Consider the following 22016-nt stretch of genomic DNA (forward strand, 5'->3'; position numbering starts at 1 on the left):
AAAGAACAGAAAAATACATTAGAGAAAGGAATAAACAAAAGGATTGTGGGGAGTCAAAGAGAAGGTGAAGGAAAAATAGGTATTACATCCCATGTTTGCAAGAAGAGATCCAGAGTTCTCACTATGACAATATAATACAGTGTAAGCCTATGCAGTGACTGCTGATTGCTAAATAACTTCAACAAACTTCTTCTGGACTTCACACACACAGCTCAAATTGTGCAAAGGCAGGAGTGACTCCAGCCTTTAGTTTTCTCACTTGGTTTGGGTTAAGTCAAAGTCTGACTGCAGTCAAGAAGAGCATCCTCTAGGTAAGATGCATATAAAAACTGCTAAATAGTCCATTACTAACAAGAAATTTGTGTGACTGGAGCAGCCATGGGTGTTGCAATGACATTTTCTCCATTTATTTTTCTGCATTCTTTCCTTTAGAAACTGGATAATTGGGGTGTGAGTTTTCCTACCAGAGCAAAAACCTGATGGGAAGGTCTGTGTTAGAGTCAAATGTAAGCACCATGGGAAGCTGACGAGATGCTAGAGGCAGCCTAATGAGCAAAACTTTTGTATTGGTAATACTTCCAGTGATTCATAAATTATTGATAGCACTCCTGAATGCCTGGTGGCCAGGAGGGAGGCTACTTCACCCACAAGGAAAGCACTAATGAAAGGACACAATAGGATTTCATACTCAGAGAAGTTCCCTGGAAGAGCAAAAGCTCTTCCTATTGGAATTGAATGGTGAGAATAAAAGCAGGTGTGAGCACTGGAAGAAAATCTCTCTTGAACAAAAGGAGTGAGACAAGGCTGGGTTGGGCCTGCTGGATCTGACTGGGCTGTGAGACAGGGATAAGGGTTAGGGGTAGACTCCCAGAGCTCAGCTGTGGGCTGGGTGGTCCCTGTCAGAGCAGTAGCATTCAGCATTAGGCTGCTATTAACTGAGTCATTCTTTAATTTATGGGAGTAAGATAGGCCCCAAAAGCCCTAAATGACAACTTGGTAATAACCAGGAGTCTGACACGCCCTGAACTGTATTTTGATTTCTCTTTTGTGACTCAAGAGTGCAGCTGCCTCCTTTGCCTCCCTGGAATAATAGTAACACACAGGCTCTTGCATTTAAGCCTGTCAGGTGTTCACAGTGAATTCATGCAGGAGCAACAAATGTGAAATGCATGTCTGATCTGCTGGGAGCATGGGCTCTGAGCAGGGATCTCCTCGGGGCTATCAGCAGCCTGCATGAGACCTGAAACCCACATGAGCTGGCACTTGTGTCTCACCTGGCCCCTGGCTTCCCTACTTTGATGCAGATGAGTAGCATTCCTGAAGTCACCTGGCTACTCACCTGAGCTTGTGAGCTGAGCAGCACAGGCAGGATCATCTGCTTCCACCTGTGCTTCCTCAACTTGGGTTTCAGAGTCAGCTCAACTTGTGCAAACCCACTGACATACCCCAAAGGACAGAAACTGAAAAATGTGGTGAGGGTTTCTCAGACAATACTGTGAGTTTGAATCTAATTTAATATATTCATGTTTAATGATGAAAACATGAAAAATTTTATCAAGACTCCTTAGTCTTGATAAAATTTTAAATGCAATATTTTGCTTTTTGCTAGAGCACTTTAAGACAAGGTAAAGCTTTTTCTCTTTTTGTTTTTAACAACATATTTGCAGAAAGTTAGAATGTGAGCAATGATCAGGCTTAATGTTAAGAAAAAAAAAAAAAGAGGAAGGCTTACCTATTCACAGTTAGAGTGGTTTCTTTCTACGCAGCTTCTAGCAGGCAGCAGTTCTGCAAGTGTAGTGAAATTAGTGTTTATAAATGTTACTATAGTAACTGTATCTGTAGCCACAAGCTGGTAGACTTACATTTCTGGTTATCTGGCAAGCATCAAGGTATAATTGAAAAAAAGAGACATGGTATTGTAAAGCAGCCATGCTCTTGAGGATTCAAGAAGGAACCGCAGTAAAATTATTTGCTTCCTGACAACTTTCGTCTTTGATTTTACTTTAATGGAAGTAATAAGTTTTTAGGCTTTTAAGGTTCCTAAAGAATAAGGTTGTTCACCTAGGCTGTGATCCTGTGAGCATTCACCTGTGCAGCTTCAGACATAAATGCCCACCGAGTGGCCTCGATGCACATCATTGGAGTTATTCATCTGCCTGAAAGCAGTAAATGTATTTTCAGTATCAAAACTGTAATTCATTACATGCAAGTGTGCAAACCTAATGCTGGGTTAAATATCATTATGTACCTGATTAAAGGACAACCTGGTGATTTGGGGAAAAAAAAGAAAAAAGGAAAAGCATACAAGGGCATGTAAAGGTATATCAACTCCCAGGAAAACTAGGAGTCTATGTTCAGGCGGGGATACTAAGAGGTCCATTGCAGCCAGCGTGTTCTTCCAGATGTGTTCTTTGCTTGTAACATTTGCTCTGCCGAGGAGGAGTCGTGGGAAAGCTGAAAGCGAAACTAAGCAAGAACAGTTTCATTTTCAAGTCCGAAAGAAACCTAACCGGCATAAAGAAAATGCCAGAGAGAGCTTCTTAGGGACTGCTAACATACAGCGGCTATTTGCTATTTTAAAACGTGTTTCGGACACTTACCACAAAAATTTAAAAATAAGGGACTAAGTTAATTCTCTCCTAAATTCCAGAGAAACTGGATTTTCGTATCACGTTTAATTTCCTATTAATCTTGAGGCTGCTATCGCCAAGGGCAGCGGCTCCTCCACCTTAACCAGTCCGTCTTAAAGCGCCGGGGATGGCAGCAGCCATCTTACGGGTCGCTGTCACAGCTGCTGGGAAGCCCGAAGCCAGCCCCGGCTCCTCCGCCGGCTCCCCGGGGTACCCCGGATCCGGTGAGCCCGCGCCGGAGGCCGGAGAACAGGTCTGACCCCCACCCCCATCGATTTTAAATCCTCTGTCGATTTTAAAACCTCAGCAAAATAAAAATATAAATAAGTAAAAAGAGAAAAGCAACAGATCTTCTTGTTTCATTAAATACTTCATTTTATTCCATTCTGGTTTCCTGTCACTTCGTGAATATGTCAACTCGCTGTATGACACCATGCTTGAAAATATCCCCAGGAGCTGCAAAGGGAAGGACTCCGCAGGGTTTTGTCACCCACCCTTCCCCCCAAGTATTACTTCGCACAAACCCAGAGTTATTTTTGCTTTCCTCATGCAAGGTGCCAAGGCCCTGTGCCTGCAAAGCCCTCTCTCTGCTCTGGGACTTCCCTCCAAACTCACACTGTTTTTTTGATAGTTTAGCTTCACACATCAAAGAACCGTAAATCCCACGCAAACGCCCAGCCTCAATCCCAACCCTTTAAACCGTGGTGCCGTAGTACGGAATTGCCATTTGTGGTTTCTCACGGCTCAACCACGGTTTTACATACGTGCAGCGGGGCAGAACCGCCTCACACCCGGTGCACTTGCTGCTGTGCACGGAGTGCGCTCTCTGGAGCGGGGCCATTTCCTTAATTTAAGTTTCAATTAAAGGGTATTCCCTTTAAGGTATAAACTGACCTGCTCTCAGCACTTGTTTCTGGACACAACAAAAAAACTAACCCCCAGAACCACGACACGAAAAACTGAGCAGAGAGTTTTTTAATTAGCCCGTATTTCAAACTGACCCGTACTTTTACATTCAGTTAGAAATCATCTGGGGAAGAAGACTGAACCCTTCAAAGGTGGCCGCAGAGTACACAATGTGGGTAGGCAATGGTTAAGCCGAACAAAGTAGCGGCGCTCCGAGGGGCCGCGGCGGCTGCGGCAGCACCGCGGGCTCACCGCGGTTCGGGACCGTGCGACACCGCCAGCGATGCCGCCTCTTTTTAGGGCAACTTTCCGCGCAGCCTCCCGGAGGGCCGGGATGGCTCCATAGCGGCTCCGCACGCAGCGGGTGCCGCCGCCGCCGCCGCCCTTCCCGCGGGGGCGCCGCCCGCCCCGCGCAGCCCCCGCGCAGGGAGGGAGGCGGGCGGCGGGCGCGCCCTTGCGGTGCGCAGCGGCGGGAGGCGGGTGCCGGCCCCCCACCCCCGCCGGCGGGGCAGGAGCCGCCCGCGGAGCGGCGGGTCCCTCCTCCCGCCCCCCCCCCCCCCCCCCGGGGAGCAGCCGGCGGCGGCGGAGCGGTGAAGGGGAGGGTCTAAGGCCGGGCGCACCGCGCCGCGCCGGCTGGCCGGACGGACGGGCGGCTGCCGCCGCGCCGCGGGCATGGCGGAGCCTGGCGGCGGCGGGGCCGGGGCGGCGGGCGGCGGCGGGCCGCAGCAGGGCTCCCCGGCCGCCGCGGGGGTGGCTGCCGGGGGGCCGGTCCGCAGCGCCGCCGAGAACCCCGGGAGCGCCGGTTCGGCGCGCACGGCGGGGAAGAAGGCGCAGTTGCGCGCCGCGCCGCGGGCCAAGAAGCTGGAGAAGCTGGGCGTCTACTCCGCCTGCAAGGTACCCGGCCGGGCGGCCGCGGGAGCCCCCCCGCCCACGGAGGGTGGGGATTGACTGGAGGGGAGGGAGGAAAGGAGGGAGGCGGTGGGCAAGGGCCGTGCCCTGCTGGGCGCGGGGGCGGCCCGGCTGCCGCCCGGCGCTGCCCAAGGAAGTGGTCGCTACGGCGGTGCCGGTGGATCCTGCTCCCCCCGGAGCGTTCCGCCCGGCGGCCGCAAAAATTAAACCTGCGCGCACCGATACGGGACCGCGCGGGTAGCGCCGCCTCCCTCCCGCCCGCCCGGGGAGCTGCCCGTCCCGGCGCCGCCGCTCCGCTGCCCGGCGCTCCGTCAGTCCCTCCGCGGGAGGCGGCGGCGGGCGGGGCGGCTCTCGGTGCCTGTGGTGAGCGCTGGGTTAGCAGCGCTGCTGCAGCGCTCTCCGCGTAAACATCCCGGGCGGGGAGCGGGGCATCTCTCTGCTCCGCCCGGAGGTCGCGGCCCCGGCCCGGCCCTGGCCGCGGTTTCGCAGCGCGGAGCTGTTGACACCGATGAAGACGCTGCTCCGAGCCGGAGCTGCCACCGTCGCCAGCGGCTCTGGCAGAGGGGCGAAGGGGCGCGGCCTCCACGCTTGGGAAAGTTGCGTCCCCGGCGGTCACGCAGCGCCGGGCCGGTGTCCGGTGTGTGGTGCCCGAGCGGACGGCGGGGTCACCTGTCCACCTGTACCCTGCCCCAGCGGGGCTCTCTGCTCCGTGTCTGCCCAGCGCTGGCATTCAGGAGTGCTGCTCCTGGTTTCCTGTCACAAGCAGTTTCTGTCCACCTCCGATTTTATTCTTGGTGGGAGAAGCAGGACTCGCCTGTTTATTATAGAGCGAGGGAGCTGGGTCAGAGCTGTCGCTCCCGCCTTTAGAGCTCTGACCGCGGGCGTTGTCGCCTGCGCTCAGAGCACGGGCCGCTGGCTGCGCTGCTGCTGTCAAGACAATTTGTGGATGCACAGCGGGACTGACATATTTAGATTGGCAGTGCTGATGTCAGATCCTCTAGTAATCCTTTCAGCTTTGAGAGTGGCTGTTTGTGAAAAAAGTGCATTTTATTCTTCTCTCTGTTCTCCTACTTTGGCAGATGTTAAGTGAAAGGCCAAGCTAACAAACGAGATGAAGCATCATTGCACCATGGCTCTGTAGTCCTGGCTGGTGGTGCGAGGAGATTTAGCTGTATGCTGAGGGCATGGTGCAATGCTGCCATGGGAGGGCAAATTATGGAAGCCACTCATAGCCATGCCTTAGCTGTTCTCCCATGTGCAGGCACCTACACTTCAGCTTTGCTGCATGCATGGGACAGTGTGAGATTACACTGGTGCCAATAAGGTTAAAGAGCAGCTGCTGTACTTGAACTTTGCAGCACTAACCGTGGGCAGAGCGATATGGTTTGAAGCTTTCCTAGACTGATGATTCCCTTTTGCACCCCCAAAATTTAATGTTACCAAGACTTGCTAATAAATGAAGCTGGTTGTGAAGTGGGTAAATTTTTCGTGGGCTGCTAGGTGTGTGTGTGTGTGTGTGTGTGTGTGTGTGTGTTTGAATTGCTTTTTTCTTCCCTGGTGGGTGGTTTTTTTTTTCCCTCTGATGCACCTCCCGATGATGTTTTTGGGGGTGAAAGCCTTCTCCTGTAGTGCTTGGCCCCGCTGATGTTGCTGGGCTATAAAGAAGCCTTGTCTCCTCTAAAACCCTTTGCTTTTGGGTGGCTACCAGCCTCTCTCATGCAGGTGTTTTGTGGTAAGGGAGGTGAGCACACTGTGGCCTGCTGTCAGCTCCTCTTTCCCTCTTGCAGACTCTGGTGACTGGGTACAGAGCAGGAACAGCTCCTGTTGCCAGTGCTCTGCTGGGTATCCTTGCTGGCCCTCGTCTGTGACAAGTCTTGGATGCATGTCCCATTGGTACTGCAGTGATGAATTGAGCAGGACCTTGGTTGGGGGGTCTTTCTCCTGCCGGGATGTAGGCACAGTTCCAGCACGAAACACTGCACTGTGTTCAGGTTAAAGTTGCTTCTCCTGTGGGATAAGGTGGGAAGGATAGTTCAGGGTGGCAGGTGATCCAGAAGGACATTTTTTGGCTTGTAACATTAGCGATTTGCTGGAAATTGTAGCCTGGAGAAGCTGGTTTGCCAACAGTAGCGGTGCAGAATGTAACTTTAAACTTTTTCTTACTTTGGGTTGCAACTTCTCTTTTCATTGATTTTGCATTTGTGTGTGTGAGTGCAAAAGAGTGAGAGGAGGCAAACACTCACACCTTCTCCAAAGGGGACATCTGTTTTCATTCAAGTAGTGACTGTACGTGGATCTTATGTAAATCTACACGGAGCTGTGCAAGTTGGAGTGCTAAAATATGTAACGGCATCCTTAACGCCAATCACCTTCTCCCACAGGAGTTTCATTGCAAAATTCAGTGTGCAGAATTTACTGGGAGCTCAGCCTCAGAAATGTTTGGAGTAACAACCTGTCAGCTAGGGATAAAGTCAGAACACAAGAAGGTGGAGAGGTCAGTGACCGTGCAAGGGTGAGTCTCACTGCTGAGAGCAGAAATGCTGAGCAGAGGAGAGTAAAAGGCACTGCTCTGGGGCAGGGTGCTTGGTCCCCAAGAAGGACCTCCTGGTCCTTCTTTACTACCCATCCCTTTTCATCATGGGAAACATGGACAAAGACTGCTGGCAAATACATATTTGGTGTGCACTTATCCTGAGCAGAATGAGCCTGAAGTTTAGGGAGCTGAAACTAGGCAAATATAGAGTTTGGGTTTTTTCCTGATAAAAGAACTGGACAGGAGAGTTGTAGCTGTTGAGCTGCACCACTTGACTTGCTCCTCTGTGAGAAAAGTCTGGGTGGGAGGCATAGAACAGGCTCTTCTCAGTAAAAACCTTCTTAAAAGCCCAAGTCTGAAGGAGGAGAGTGGCATTCTGAACAAGATATATGAGAGGAGTTGGTGCAGTTTTCATGACTTTTGGAGGTACACAGTAGTGCTGTGTGCTGTGAGGGGTTTTGTATTTGGCACTTGCTGTGTCTGTGTGTGCATGAATGGCTGCATACATCGTTTTGGTTTTGTCCACTGTGAAATTGAGCATTAGGCATGTGAGCTTGCAGCATTTGATATAAAAGCAGCACTGTGTGACTTACACACATAAATATATTTAATGAAGATGTAGGAGGAAACCTCCTCTGCATTTTTTTCCCCTATTGGTTTACAATATGTGAAAATACAACTCTCTCTCTCGTCTCACTGGGAGCTTTTTTTGTAAATAAGGTGAAATATGTACTATTTTAGTATAAAAAGTTTTCTGTAAACTCGTTTATTTTTCATTATACATATCTTACAGTAATGCCTGGGTGTTTACAGGTATAATTTGAACCCAGTAGCCTAAAGCACGTGCACAAAGAATAATGCCTCCTTGAAGAAAAGCTTTTTGCTTTAGATAACCAAAGCAGACAGAGTGAGAAGGGTTGTGATGAGATGACTTGGCCAAGGCCCTGCAGCAGGTGAGCAACAGGCAGATGTGGAAGTAAAATCCCAGCCCCAGGCTCCAGACCAGCTGCTGATCCTTTCTGGAAGGACTTCTTCCCACTTCTCATTCTAGAGTGACCTCTAGTTTTCCCACACATTAAAAAAAAAAAAAAAAGTTCATAAGGTAAACTTGTACCACCTTTTCCATAAGAAAACATTTTATTTCCTGATTTTTATAAGGCAGATTAAGATGAGGCCAATTTGGCCATGTTACTGCTGGGCTCTGTATAGTGAGAGTACAGCTCCTTGAAGCTCAACTTGAAATGTATTGTTGAATGTGTTGTTTTCTGCAGAAGTGTATAGGAGACAAAGAAGTCATCTAAAGCTTTCTTATCACTTTCATTATAGAGTGAATCTGTTTTATAATGGCTTACAGCCCAAATTAAATCATCTTCCTTTAAATAGGAAATCTACCATTAACTTTACAAGGTAGGAACTGTTTGCTTATTATTAATAAAAGCTTTATATGGTAGCCTACTTCTCTTCTGTAAGTGAAACTGGAAAGTACAGGGAATAAAATAATTGGATCAATCAATAAATGAAGTACATGCCCTTTAAGCTGCCCATTAAACTGCTTATTTTGTATTGTTAAAGTTAAATGGGTCAGCTAATTTCCTGATACATATGAGTGGCTCTTTGAGTAGTGTCCAGCTGTCTGGTTCTTGGGTACTGGACATATGAGCAGGAAAAATATATTATTTAAATTCATCAATGTATTTATTGTAATTTATGTGATACTCTTTCATAAAGTCATCACTTTGAGCTTGCTGCCAGCAGGAAAAATCTTATAAGGTATTTTACACAGCTTTTGTGCTGGGAGGAAGAAGATGTTTTCTAGAGTAATTATACTTGCTGGAAATGGAGAAGATCTGTAATGTTCTGTGTATAATCTGTTGAGCCTGTTTTGCATCTCAATCACCAAATAGCATAACCTGTATGATTTTTAGCTGGAAAGAAAAATCCTGCACAACAGCTATTTGAAACTCAGATTTAGAACTGTTAGGGTCTTTTGCCTTATAATTAACTTAGCTTGAAGTTTGCACATTCACTATCCAAAAGGGGGAGGGATATTTTAGTCAATAGGTTATTGTAGCATTCTTAATTTATTCTTATTTGCAAAGCTGAAACTCACCTAAAAGGGGCTGAGATATGTACAATATTGTAACTTTCAGGGGCTTCTTTTTTAAATACAGTACTGGCAATTTGTGTTAAAAAGTGCTGTATTTTTTCACTGTCCATATTTGACCTATCAGTGGATACCTACTCAGTATTCTAAAGGGAACAATCACTTTATTTTTCCTAGAGTTATAGTTTTCACTGGACAGTTTGACCTCTCCCATTGTAACACTCCACCAAACGTGGAAGGAGTTAAAAAGAAAATTGAAATTGTGTCATGCAGTGCAAAATGTACATAATTTCTGCAATGGGGTAGGTTTGTTTTTTTTTTTTTTGCTCATTTTGTGGTTGGCTTTTTTGTTTGTTTGTTTGCAGGGAGGGGGGAAGGCAATAGCATGTAGTTCTTGTGTTTTATTTTATTGCACTCCTCCAATTTTACTAAAAAACACCAGATAAGGTGTGATGTTCATGATCTCTGGGCCTGTGTAGATGATGGTCATCATTTTTCAGGCCTCATTAGTGTAGAAGTCCCCATCATTCCACAGTGGATTTATCAAAGCTCTGCAGATGTCCCAGAAAACAGGGCTTCAAGGAGGGGATGTGCTACTTCAAATACTATTCCTTCCTTCCCTCAAAACTGTTTTGCTCTTACATTAAGTTTTTGCAGAGGTGAAGTCATACTTTATTTTCTAATGAAAAGCAGATGAGTGACAGTAAAAAAAAAAAAAAGGAAGAAAGGGAAAAGCTGAAGATAGTCAAAGAAAGGATTGAATGAGCAAAATGTTGTGGAACGTTTAAAACAACTCAGCAATTTAAGCCACTGAGGAATGCACATTGCGTATTCACTGCAAAATACTTGCACTGTCAACATCTACAATAAAAGCTAAGTTTTAAAGAGGACCTTTTTAGATTCTGTTTTGCCTTGGTTAACAGAACATTAATGCTGATTCTGGTGTTTTATTGAGATTAACCAAAAAAACCCCACCCTAGTGGTTGGTTGGTTCAGGTCTCTAGAATGATTCGAACAATACCAATTAACAGCTGTTGCAAAAAGATCTGGAGAGGAAATACCAAAAAGAGCAGAAAAGAATTTGTCATTGAGCATGCTGGTTTTGTTCTGTGGGTGGGTTGATATTTATTTTTGTCAGTTTACCTGAGCTGTTATCACGATTGGTACATCTGTTTGCATCTTTGCTGTTAATTATGGTATGACACTAAAGTTTGCGTACTTACTCACTGTTTATGGTTTTTTTGGCTTGATAGTAAACATTGTTTGGTGAGCTTCTGTGACATACTGCTTCCACTCAGAGAAAAAAAAAAATCTCAAAAAAGCTTGGGCCTATTTTTAGGAGGGAGTTCTGGATATGCTTCATTGTGGCATGATTTAAGGCAATAAATAGTAAGCATGGTGATATGTCAGTAATTTACAGTGTTGAACATTTGTCCAGACAGCTGCATGGGAAGGGTCAAATCTTACTTTCCTAAAATAATATTCAATCTCTTTTTGTTTGACAACTCCTTCACAATTTTCTCTTGCATTTTCTTTGTCAATAATCTCATTTTCAGACTTTCTCTTTTTTTGTTGACAGTTTCTGTAGCCTCATGTTAAATGCAAAAAAATTCATGGCAACGTTGCTTTTCTCACAAAACAAACGTGCATAGTTTATTTGGCCTTAGTTTTGCATTGGGAAGCTAATTGAAAACAAGGGGTTCTGTGTCATCTCCCAGATGTCCAGAGTCCTTGCACTGGGCAGTCTGTGCTTCACAGGTATCCCTCAATCTGTGATCTCTCAAGCCCATTTAGCTTGGAGGGCCTGTAGGGCTGGATGAAAACACAACTGGCTCAATGCCTGTGAAACTGCAAGAGACAGCTTCTGCCATCAAATTACACTTCAGTTCTCTGCCTATCACATTACTCACAGAAAACACGATAGGAGAAGAACATAAACTTCACCATAAATCTTTTCAGATTGCATTTTATGAGACTTAGAAAAAAAAATTGTTTTCATCTTCCTCTCATTTCATTCTGAAGCCTCACTGATTTCACTTTATAAATGCATGGGCTGGCAGGCGGTCTGCACCCACTCAGTGAGTTTGGAGAGCCAGGAGGTTCAGGCCATGCAGGTTGTCCCTTTTCCAAGGGAAATAAGCAGAGATGGTTTTGCTGGGCACCTGCAGGTGGATCTCTGAGTCACCCTGGTGCCTGCACAAAATGCTCCTCACAGCCCTTGGTGCCTGCCAGACCACCCTGGGCCAGGCAGAGGCCGTGGCACCCAGGGCCAGGAGCCCAGCTGGATAAATGCTCAAGCCTCAGAGATGGTAAAAACATCATGTGGTGCTCAGCAAACTGCAGTTTTTTTGGTTCTCAGGTTACTGAATATTGAAATGAGTTTAAAAGAACAATATACCAGCCATTTACAAAGCTGTCATTGTTAGGAGCTGTCAAGCTGTGATCCTTTCTGCTTCTCCTGGGTTCTTCTTCCTTAGGTAGGATGGGATTTGGAAACTTAAAAGGAAAATGAAATAGGTTCCTGAAATAGATCACACTAAATGCATGCAGAATCAGTTTTGAAAAATGATACATTAGTGCTGCATATATTACCATCACAATTTTTCCTATGAAGATTGTTTCAGCCATAAATATTATGCAGCAATTGGCACACTTTCCTCACTGAGGTCTCAGCAGTGCAATTTCATGAGTATCTTTTTACAACTCGCTGCACAGATATGTCTGAAGAGTAGAAAAGCAGTCTTTCTTTCCAATTAGATCTTCAAATAGGAGTACAAATGATGTTAGAATAACCAAGATCTTTTGGATGTGACGAAGAAAATCCCCTCCTGTGAAGCTTCTCTTTGGATAACTGGAATTGGTACTTTGATCTTCTCAATGATTTGAGACACGATTACCAAAGTCACAACCTCTCCCTTCCTGGTCTTCCCTTTTAGCGGCATTCTTTTGGTGGTTGTTTCACACTCACTGGGCGTAAGTAAACTTCCTGGGAAAGCAGCAGGTTGCAGTGGAAGTGCCACTGTCTTTGGCATCTGTTTCTTCTGTGGCCAAGCGTTCCTTGCCTTAAACATCCTTCTCCAATAGTGCATTTATTGCTTGGTTATTTCAGCATTAGCTAACCCTGCCTGGGCTGACATGGGCTTGGTTTCAGCTGTGTGATTCCTTGGTGCCAGTGTAGCTGACGAGGCAGTGACAAACGCTCTGCCTGTTGGATAACCTGTTTATGTTTAAATAATTAAATCCGTCTAGGTGGCAGTGATAAAAACGAGAGCAAGCTCCCGGTACTAAGTGATTTCAGCTTTTATTATAAGAAAAAGAAAGGCCTAAAGCAAGGGGGCCCGAGGGCAAGCAGGAGCGCTCCCGTCGAGGATGCGGCAGCGCCGGGGCTGGTTCTTCTTTTCAGCAGCGATGTAGCGATGTCCCCATGTGTCAGATGGAGCAGCACCCGTTCAGTGGGTCAGAAGTCCCTTTTTATCCTGTTTTTTGTCCCTTTGGATTGGTTTCTTTTTGGATCCTTCATTTACATGAAGGTTTAAGGCGCTGGATCGGCCCATTACAGTTCTGTCTAGGCTGGATCGTTTCGCTTGGGGGTGGTGCACTTTACTTCGGTGTATTTCGGTACGTTGAGTACCCTACTTCTTAAAACCACCCTTTTTAACCCCTTTTACAGTATGATAACCAAACTAACAGTACTTGCTAAACGATCTATTAACTATCTTACAACAGTTTCTAACCTGTTTTTAACAGCAGGTCTGTAAATGTTGTTTTACTAGTAAATATTTGAGTACCTTTTTCAGTAGAGTGAGGGTTGTCTGTAAAGGAGCTAGGCAGGGTTGGTTATGTATCCTGTTAATCTCTATGTTTGGGATACTATTATGTTTCTGATAATTTCCAGAAATAAGGAAATAAGTAATGTGGTATATAAAAATGTAAACGAAACGACAGCAAAACTTCCCAAATCCCCTCGTCTCATCCCCCCTACCCCCCTCCAAAAAAAAAAAAAAACCAAAAAAGAAAAAAAAAAGAAGCAACCTGTAATTCTTTTTTATTGCTTTTGAAAAAAGTCAGTTCCAGCAAGTTCCTGTGTTCCGTGGCGTTGATCGATATCCCTTTGCTTTGATTTCAGGCCGAGGAATCCTGTAAATGCAATGGCTGGAAGAACCCGAACCCGCCTCCCACGCCGCCGCGGGCCGAGCTGCAGCAGGCGGCGGTCAGCCTGGCCGAGCCCTGCCGCAGCTGCAGCCACGCGCTGGGTGAGCTGCTCCTTCCTCCTCCTCCTCATCCTCATCCTCCTCATCATCATCCTCCTCCTCCTCCTCCTCCTCCTCCTCCTCCTCCTCCTCCTCCTCCTCCTCCTCCTCCTCCTCCTCCTCCCCGCCCCCGCGCTCCCGGCACCCTCGCCCCAACATTTCAAGTCAAGGTCTAGAAATGGGAGTTGCGATTAGGTGTAAATGTCAATAGCTTCGATTGGAATATGTTTAATATTTTAAAGATATGTTTGATGTGAAAAAAATCATGAAATTAGTTTTAAAGAGATCCAGCTAAGGTGCAACTTCTAACCTTCAAAAGTTGCTAAAGTGCAAAAGCACCATTAATCTACGCCTAACAATTTTATTACTTTGTGTTACATATGCCTTAACCTTACACAAGGTGAATGACTCTCTCCTGTAGGATGTATTATGTTTCCTTACTTTAGAACAAAGTATAAAATATTCTTGAGCCTCGAAGAAACAGGTACTCCTACCTCCTCCTGTGTCTTTTCTGAGTCACAGAAAATAAATCTAGGGTTCTACATCTTAGTATGGTCTGAGTTATTGTGCAGACAGCTTGCATGTCTTGGAAGCAACTGCTCAAAATCCACTGTTAAATAATGTTGTGGTTTTTTGTTTTGTTTTTCAGACTTAGAATAAATGAGAATTTGTTGCCCACATAGCCTGAAAAACAGTGCTGAATCACTGTATTATTATTTTAAGAATTTATACTTATCCAAAATAAAAGCTGATGGCTGTTTCTGTATATATCAGAGTCACAGAACAGTTTGAGTTGGAAGGGACCTTTCAATGATCATCTAGTCCAGCCCCTAGAATCAGCAGGGATCCTTTCTGTTAGATCACATTGCTCTGAGCCCCAACCAGCTCTAACTTGGATGTTTCCAGGGATGGGGCATCCATCACCTCTCTGGGCAACTTGTTCTACTATTCCACCTCCCTCACAGTAAAAAACCCTTTTTCTGATATCTAATCTAAACCAATCTGTCACTACATGTCCTTGAAGAAGTCCCCCTTTGGCTTTCTTGGCAGCCACCTTTGGATCCTGGAAGGCTTTAGGATCTCCCTGGAGCCTTCTCTAGTCTGAACAGCCCCACACTCTCAGCCTGACTTCATAGGAGAGGTGCTCCAGCCCTCAGATCACCTTCATGGCCCTCCTCTCCACTTGCTCCATCATATATCCTCACCCTTCTTAGCAAATACTGAATAAATATTCAGCTAAAATAAAATTCAGAACTAATTTAAAAGAAGCACTTGCTATTTAATTTTTGTTGCTGCCCAAAACTTAGGACAATGAAATTAAATTAAAAAAAAAAAAAAAGGGAAATATCAAACTGTCACAATAGATCATTTATTATTTTACTTTAGAAAAAAAATAATATACTTTGAACAAAATACTTTTTTTTTTTTTTTTGCATGGGATTTATTTCTATTTATGCCCTCTTCTTTTTATGGTCTCATTACATGTCATTGATTTCTAGGCTTTTCAGCAGGATTTTTTCAAGTCTCTGGGTTTGCTTGCAGGAGAGGGTCAACAAATGCATAGTATCACAGAAAATTCAGTCACTTTAGCCAAGTTAGTTCCAATTTTTCATTGCACAGCTTCTCTGTGCTTCTGTTTGTGCAATTAGGGTGGCTTTTGTTACCCATCCCTTTCAATCCTGGCTTTTGAAGAAGGAGCTTTTTCTTTCTTTTTTTTTTTTTTTTCCCTTTTTTAAACTTACAAGATGTGCCTGTCAGTTCTCTGTTCTTCAGCAGAATTTGTGGATGTTTTGTATTTTGTAGAAAAACTCAGCAATTCTAAAAGCTGGCCTGGTTTTCGTCTATTGAATAATATTAAATCATTCTTTAGCCAGGGAACCAGGGAAAACCAGAACTGTAAAACCAGAATAAAAGTATTCTATGAAGAAACTGTATTTTTATCTACTGTTCTGGGGTTTTTTTAGAAGACTTCTGACTGCAGCTAATGAGGAAGGTATTTCATTTAAAATTACTCAAATGAGTTTCTGTGTGCTTCCTCATACTACTGGAAAAATATGTCTTTCAGCTGTGTTTTCCGAGATAATTTTCCTATTCATCTCTTCTAAATTAGTGTGTTTCTGTTGAATACCTTTAAATCCAGATTAGCCACAAGGTGTGTGGGCTTCCATTGGCTATGCTGCTTTTTCTTCTCAGAAAGTCATTGAAGTAGCAATATAGAAATGTGCTGCTTAAAGCTGTACATGATGTAAAAATGTAGGATTTCTTTCTCCTTCTTCTTCTTTTCTCTTTTTTTTTTTCTTTTCTGAATTTATTTATTTCATCCAGAGCTAATCTTACATACTATATTGCTTGAGATGTCTCTTTCTTGGGGGTGTTGTTTTATCTTCAAGCCAGTGCAGCCTTTGGTGCATAAATCTATTTGACTGTGTTTATTATTGACTATTTATGTACAACATATATATTCATCCTTTTGGTGCTCAGCCCCACTGTTTGACTCAATGGGTTGTTTTAATGAATATTTATTTTATTTGAGTGATATGTTTTCTAACACTGTGGCTGGATTAGATGCTGGGACAATTCACTGTCCACCAGCCACAAGGCCAGGTGTGGCATGGTCAGAGTCTCTTTTCTATTTGATTGTTTCTCCTGTGTTGCAGAGTGCATTTTTTAATTGGTAAATGCTGTCAGTCTTGAATCACTTTTAAAACTAGTTAATTGGTGTGCTAATACACCATGTATACATTCAATTTTTTTTTTTTATTTTCTCCAGCAGTGTCTTTGGTTTCTGTTGTTGTGGGTTTCTCTGGGTCTGGATTGAAGGCACTTGAGACAGTTTGGACTCAAGTGTTTATTATTTCTTATCATTAAAACATTCTCACTACTGTGAGTTTGGCAGCTTTTCATTAGAAGGCACAAAATGGCTCACAATCTCTTGTTCCAAGGTCTTTTAAGACTAAACCATCCAATTAAGAGCTGACACCTGGATTATTTTCCCTTTTAACCCAATAACTGATCCCACAGACCCTGCAATGCCGACTTTTCTGCCCAATTACAAAATGCCAAAGAAGAAGAAGCATCATGAAGAAGAAACCCAGGACAGCACCCTGTGCCCTCCATCTTGCTTCCATCCACAACATACTAAAAATCCCAAAACCTAAATTTTTCTCCAAGTGATACATCTATACTGCTCTCTACAATCTATTTCACACTTGTGGATTCTAGTCTATCTTGAAGTCTAGGAGACTTTCTCCATGAATGAGGGTCAAAGTCAGTGCTCCCCTGGGGGTCAGGGCACCCCAGAGCAGACAGAGAAATATTCCTGGTGCCCTGGGTTTCCACATGCTGTGCACCTTCACATGGCATATTTGGGTATTTCTTGGTTGTAGGGTTTTGAGATAGGCTGGACACATTCCTTGTTAATCTGTTTTTTCACTGTTCCAAATCCGTGCACTCCAGTGCTTTCTTGCTGCAGTTGCAGGTGTTCCTGTCACTAAGCCTTGTTCTTCCTGCTTGTTTTTTTGTGCATGCCCTAGCAACTTATACATGTGATATTTGAATTTTCTTTTCAGGCATAACAGCTACTGAGGAAGGGTGTACCAGCTGAGCAGTGCATGTGATTGGGACTGTGTAACTCTAGTCAAGAGTGATGCAGTATTTGATGTCAGTGTACCAAAGCTTTAATTTTAATAAAACACTTACTATCAGCCACAGAGTTTGGAATGGGCCGTGAACATCTGAATAAAGATGGTTTGTTGGCCTGGTTTATAAACATTGGTGTCTCTTTGGCAAATACATGTTGGTAATACACTTAACTTTTAGATTCATGGTATAGGTAATAATTCTCTACTTTAATAAAATGTTTAAACACCACTAAGTAGTCAAGGTTCAGTATTGTTATGGAAACTGCGTAGAAATGGCTTCTTATGCTGATGTTTTATTCATTTGTTGAAGGCAAGGTTTCTTTGGTAGGTTATCAGTTTCTAATGCAAAGCTCCTCTAGAAGGATATTTATTACTTGCAAATGATCAAGACAGACTGCTGGGAATATTAACCCTTCATACCTGTCTTAAAGACAGAAGTTAAATGATTTTATTCTGCCCAGAATATTTATCCTCAAAAGAAGCTTATGGTGGCCATGTGCCTAAGACACAATATTATAAATTTTCATTTAAGTGGAAACAGTTGCTGTCATACTTTTAAAGTTCTGCATTACAGTGTACTTTTTACTTGAAGCCAAATAAAGGTATTGAATTTAAACGTTTTGGTATCATTCTAAACTTCTCAAAACAAACCATCTTTGCTGTGTGGCCAATAAATGCGATCGTTTTCAAGTCAAGTGTTATTTCTCCTCACTAGCTCTCCAACTAAGGAGTCAGATTTCCATTGAAAAAATATGTTAATCTTAAGAAGTAAATATAGATAAAATGTATTAAAATATAAAAAGCTAATATGCCTGAAATTAAAAGTATTATTCTCTTTCTTCATAAGGACATTTTCTTGTACTTTTGGAGGAAAGGATAAGCATACCATCTACACTGGCCTGGAGTCAGCTAAGATCATTGCTTTTTGTAATGCAAATATCTTCTTTCTGGGAGTTGACTTTTTGTTTTACACTGCCTTCCTTCTTCCCGGGGCCAGTTGTTCAAAGGAGCTTGAAATTAATGTCCCATTTTACAGGGAGCAACCTCAAGCTTTTGAAAATTACAGATGTGGAACTGTATTTACCTTTGGAGATGATAAAAGGGAGTTTGTCACTTGGAAATGAACAAATGAGCACGTACAGGATGCAAAATCTCTGTTAATATAGCGTGCACAAAGCACAGTTTGATCTCACATGATATGAAAGCAAGGGATTTAGCCAACAATGCCCAGTTTAAAACAAAAAGGCATTTTTTGGAACTGGGTTTTTTTCATTCTTACTGAAATAAGGTGCTGCTTACATCTGGATTACATAATTTATGGAAATTCTGGATTTATTTTCTTAAGTCAAGAAACCTTGTCTCAAATGCAGAGCTCTAGGACAAAAATGTATGTAGTTAGTTATGTAGTGGCAGCATATTCACACAAGCAGCACTTGTGTGGTCAGCCTTAATTGTTAACAGATGATGTGATTCCAAGCAGCCGCCATTCCTCTGCTGTGGAAGTTGCCCCCCCTGGTCAACCTTTACAAACTGCTCTGATGTGACACAGGTTTCAGTTACCTCTGATAAGATGTGTTCTGTTTAAGTAGGTTATTACAGGGTCAGTGCCTTTACAGTCAAGGATTAGTTGGAGGTCTTCTGGGGTACAATTGGTGCTATGGGTCCTCTCAGGAGCCTTTTATAAGTTTGGGTTTTCATTTTGTTTAGCTGCTCATGTTTCTCACCTGGAGAATGTGTCTGAAGAAGAAATGAACAGGCTCCTGGGGATTGTATTGGATGTGGAATATCTGTTCACCTGTGTCCACAAAGAAGAAGATGCAGACACCAAACAAGTTTATTTCTACCTGTTCAAAGTAAGCTGAACTTGTGGAATGTCTTCTCAGATTTCTCACTTTCTCACACAGAAGCCAATTTCATTGCCACTCGTGCATGCATTGACCTCATCTGCCGAGACAGTTTTTCTCTAGGATGATTCTCTACTGAGTAACTGTGGGCTGGATGTTCTGGTACTTGCAATGCACTGATTCCTACTCCAAAAAGCCATCTAGATGATTGAGGAACTGACCCTGAGTCCCATGTATAAACTGCAGCCTCCTTCACTGACATACCAGGAAGAGTCAGTTAAGAGTCAGTTGACATGAATGGTAACTTGTTCAGAGAAGGTGATTTCACAGTGCAGTTTAGTAATTACAAATTCAGCTGATTAAACAAGTATATATACATACATATATATATATATATATATATATATATATAGCCAGGAGAATTCCAACACTGCTCACAGTGTCTTGTGACCTTGTGACTTCCATTGACTCTATCCTAACTCTTAAAAACTTGTGTGCTTTTGACAGCTTTTGAGGAAGTGCATTTTACAGATGGGAAAACCTGTAGTAGAAGGATCTTTGGAAAGTCCCCCATTTGAGAAACCCAGCATTGAGCAGGTAAAGAGTCAAAATGTGGGTTTTGTTAGTGTGTGGTGGGGATTTTTGTGGTTGTTTATTTATGTAATTTTAAATTTTATTTTGGTAGGGGCGTGGAGGCTTTGATTGTTTTGAGATTTTTTTTTGTGGTTTGTTTTTCTTTTTGTAAATGTAAGCACTGGTTTTGAAAATGTGGCATTTTTTTAGGCACTTTGCAGATGTTTCTGTGCTCTGCTCAGGACCAAATAGGAGGCCATAGGAGATTGCTCTTGGTTCTCCTTTTAGTGTTTGTACAATAGTTACATTATTTGTATTCTCTTTCTCATCGTTGGTCTTAGGCTTTAATGAAACTGACTTTTTTTTGTGGGTTTAGAGAATTAACTTGAAATGCTACTTTTTGTGGGCAGTTCTAATCTTTCTTTGTTTCAAGTGATGAAAAATGCTGTTGAAGTTTTGAAATCCAATATTAAAATGAGGCTTGCCTTCTGTATATCAAGAAAATTGTTACAGTCCAATTCAGTGAGATCATAGCCTTCTCTTTCAAAGGGTACACAAGAAAAAAAACAAAGCTGAAACCAAAGAATAATTGAGGCTTTTGTGACTCTCAGCAGATAAAGAACATATGACAAATTCAGTTTTTGGTTAAGCAAGCTCCTAAGAATGCACTCCTGGCAGACAAGTGGGCCCATGAGCTCCAGTGAGACTATGCAGAGGCTCACATACCTCCATGAAACAGGAGCTCGATGTTTTCCCATCCCTGGATGAATGGATGTTCTAGTGTTAAGAAGGGTAATTTAAATGTGAAGACTGTTACTTGTAGTAATTATTTCTTTGCAACTCTCACTTCTTATCATGTAGGAAGATCAAACCACTTTATTGCTGAATTTCTGAGAAGTTTTCACTTTAGGTTCTCCTTTAGTTTGACTCTAAACAAAAAATGTTATTCATGGCTCCTAATCCATAAAATACACTATTAAAAAAGGTTTTGTACAATGCAATTTTTTGTCAATTCTTTCATAATGTTCAAGTTGCTTAAGAAAATAAAGCATAGAGATTGAAGGGTAATTCTTGTTGCATCTTACTTTGAGATCATTTTCACTTTAAAAAAGACCAATATTTTCAGTTTTGTTTTTGGCAGCTCAGCCACTCAATCAAACAAAATTATTTGCTAAGCTCTGGTATTATAATGAGTTTTTAAAATATATGTGTTGCAGCACTTTTAGTTACCCATTTTAATCATGTTCAGTAGATTTTTCTTCTAATTGGACAGTGTCCAAAGTGCAATGAGGAGACATGATTGAGAAGTATTAAGACTTCTTGAAGAAATAATATGGTTTGTAGACATAAACTTAAGCAGAAGTCCATAAGCCCTAATCTATTATTGAAAAGTAGCTGGTGAGTTTTGAGGGTGATAGTTGATTTATGTATGGATTAAAGGCTACCAGAGCTTTCTCTGTTCACTTACTTTGAGAAGGAAGGAAAAAAGGAATTTCTTCTTCTTTTCCTTTCCATCAGCTGCTGAGAGCAGGTTGAAAATACCTGAATGTACCTCCTGCTGTGTACACAGATACCTGGGGCATCTGCATGAGCAGCTGAGCAAGGTGTTCATGGTTTCTGATATTTCTTTTCTTTCCCATGCAGTGCAAGTTCATGATAAACATAAAGTGAGGAATGTTTGAGGATGCTTCTGTAAAATTTGTGACTAAATTATTAAACAGAATTTTCTTACTTTTTAAGGGTGTGAATAATTTTGTGCAGTACAAATTTAGCCACTTACCCTCGAAGGAAAGGCAGACAATAGTGGAACTGGCTAAAATGTTTCTGAACCGCATTAACTACTGGCACCTGGAGACACCTTCTCAGCGAAGACTGAGGTCACCCAATGATGATATTGCAGGCTATAAAGTGAATTATACCAGGTAATGCTGCTTCTGCTAGTTGGGAGTCTTCCTTACAAATACAGCATGTACAAACTTCAGGAGTACACCAGGATCTTTATGCCATAGATCGACCTTGTGCATTCTTGCAGCCATGAATTTAACATGATGACCTAAGGGTTTTGGTGAGACTATATCAGTTTCACATGCATCCTTGGGTCTTGAGAGATGTGCTTTATCAGCCAAGAACAGGGAGTAGAGGCTGGAACACTTGTATCTAACAATGCCTCTGCAAGATTTGTATTTGTGAAGTGCTCTCGGTCTTAACATTTGAGCCTCATGTAAGTTCCCTATTTATTATTGAACTTAAAAAAGAAAAAGAGAGAAGATAATATTTAGCATTGTAAAGCATCACTGTTTGAAACCAAATCGCAGGGGAGTTGAAAAATCAAACTAATTTTGCAAGTGCTTGAATGCCAAATGGGGAACAGATATTTCCAGGTTCCTTAAAATTGTATTGCTTGTTATGACCATTTAATGCGCTGTTGGAATTCAAAGGAATAACTGAGTGGCTGGAAGATGAAGAGCTAGGATAAAAAGACATATCTCTATTTATTTTCTTTTTCTCACAGGAGTGGTGCAGTGCCTTTTTCAGTGAGCAGTTCAGGGAGAGCAGTTCAGGGTTGTGCAGCAGGGTCAGGCAGCAGGTAGTTAACCTCTGTCAGCACACTGTTCTCAGGAGCAAC

At 43.0% G+C, this 22016-nt stretch overlaps 1 protein-coding gene across 3 annotated transcripts in view; it reads left to right on the forward strand.

The window, feature by feature from the left end:
• The first annotated feature begins 4120 nt into the window (after positions 1-4120).
• KAT2B (lysine acetyltransferase 2B) overlaps positions 4121-22016 on the forward strand; it is a 40472-nt gene continuing 22576 nt past the window's right edge. For 2 of the 3 annotated variants that reach the window (XM_030231567.2, XM_050970533.1), the window contains exons 1-5: positions 4121-4430; positions 13209-13335; positions 18681-18826; positions 19325-19414; positions 21131-21312. In XM_030231567.2, coding sequence (XP_030087427.2) covers positions 4209-4430; positions 13209-13335; positions 18681-18826; positions 19325-19414; positions 21131-21312 — 767 coding nt within the window. In that variant the 5' untranslated portion in view covers positions 4121-4208. The remainder of the gene's footprint in view (positions 4431-13208; positions 13336-18680; positions 18827-19324; positions 19415-21130; positions 21313-22016) is intronic. The other variant, XM_018909773.3, reaches the window with a different exon arrangement.

The sequence above is a fragment of the Serinus canaria genome, chromosome 2, assembly GCF_022539315.1.
Source record: "Serinus canaria isolate serCan28SL12 chromosome 2, serCan2020, whole genome shotgun sequence".
Taxonomy (NCBI): domain Eukaryota; kingdom Metazoa; phylum Chordata; class Aves; order Passeriformes; family Fringillidae; genus Serinus; species Serinus canaria.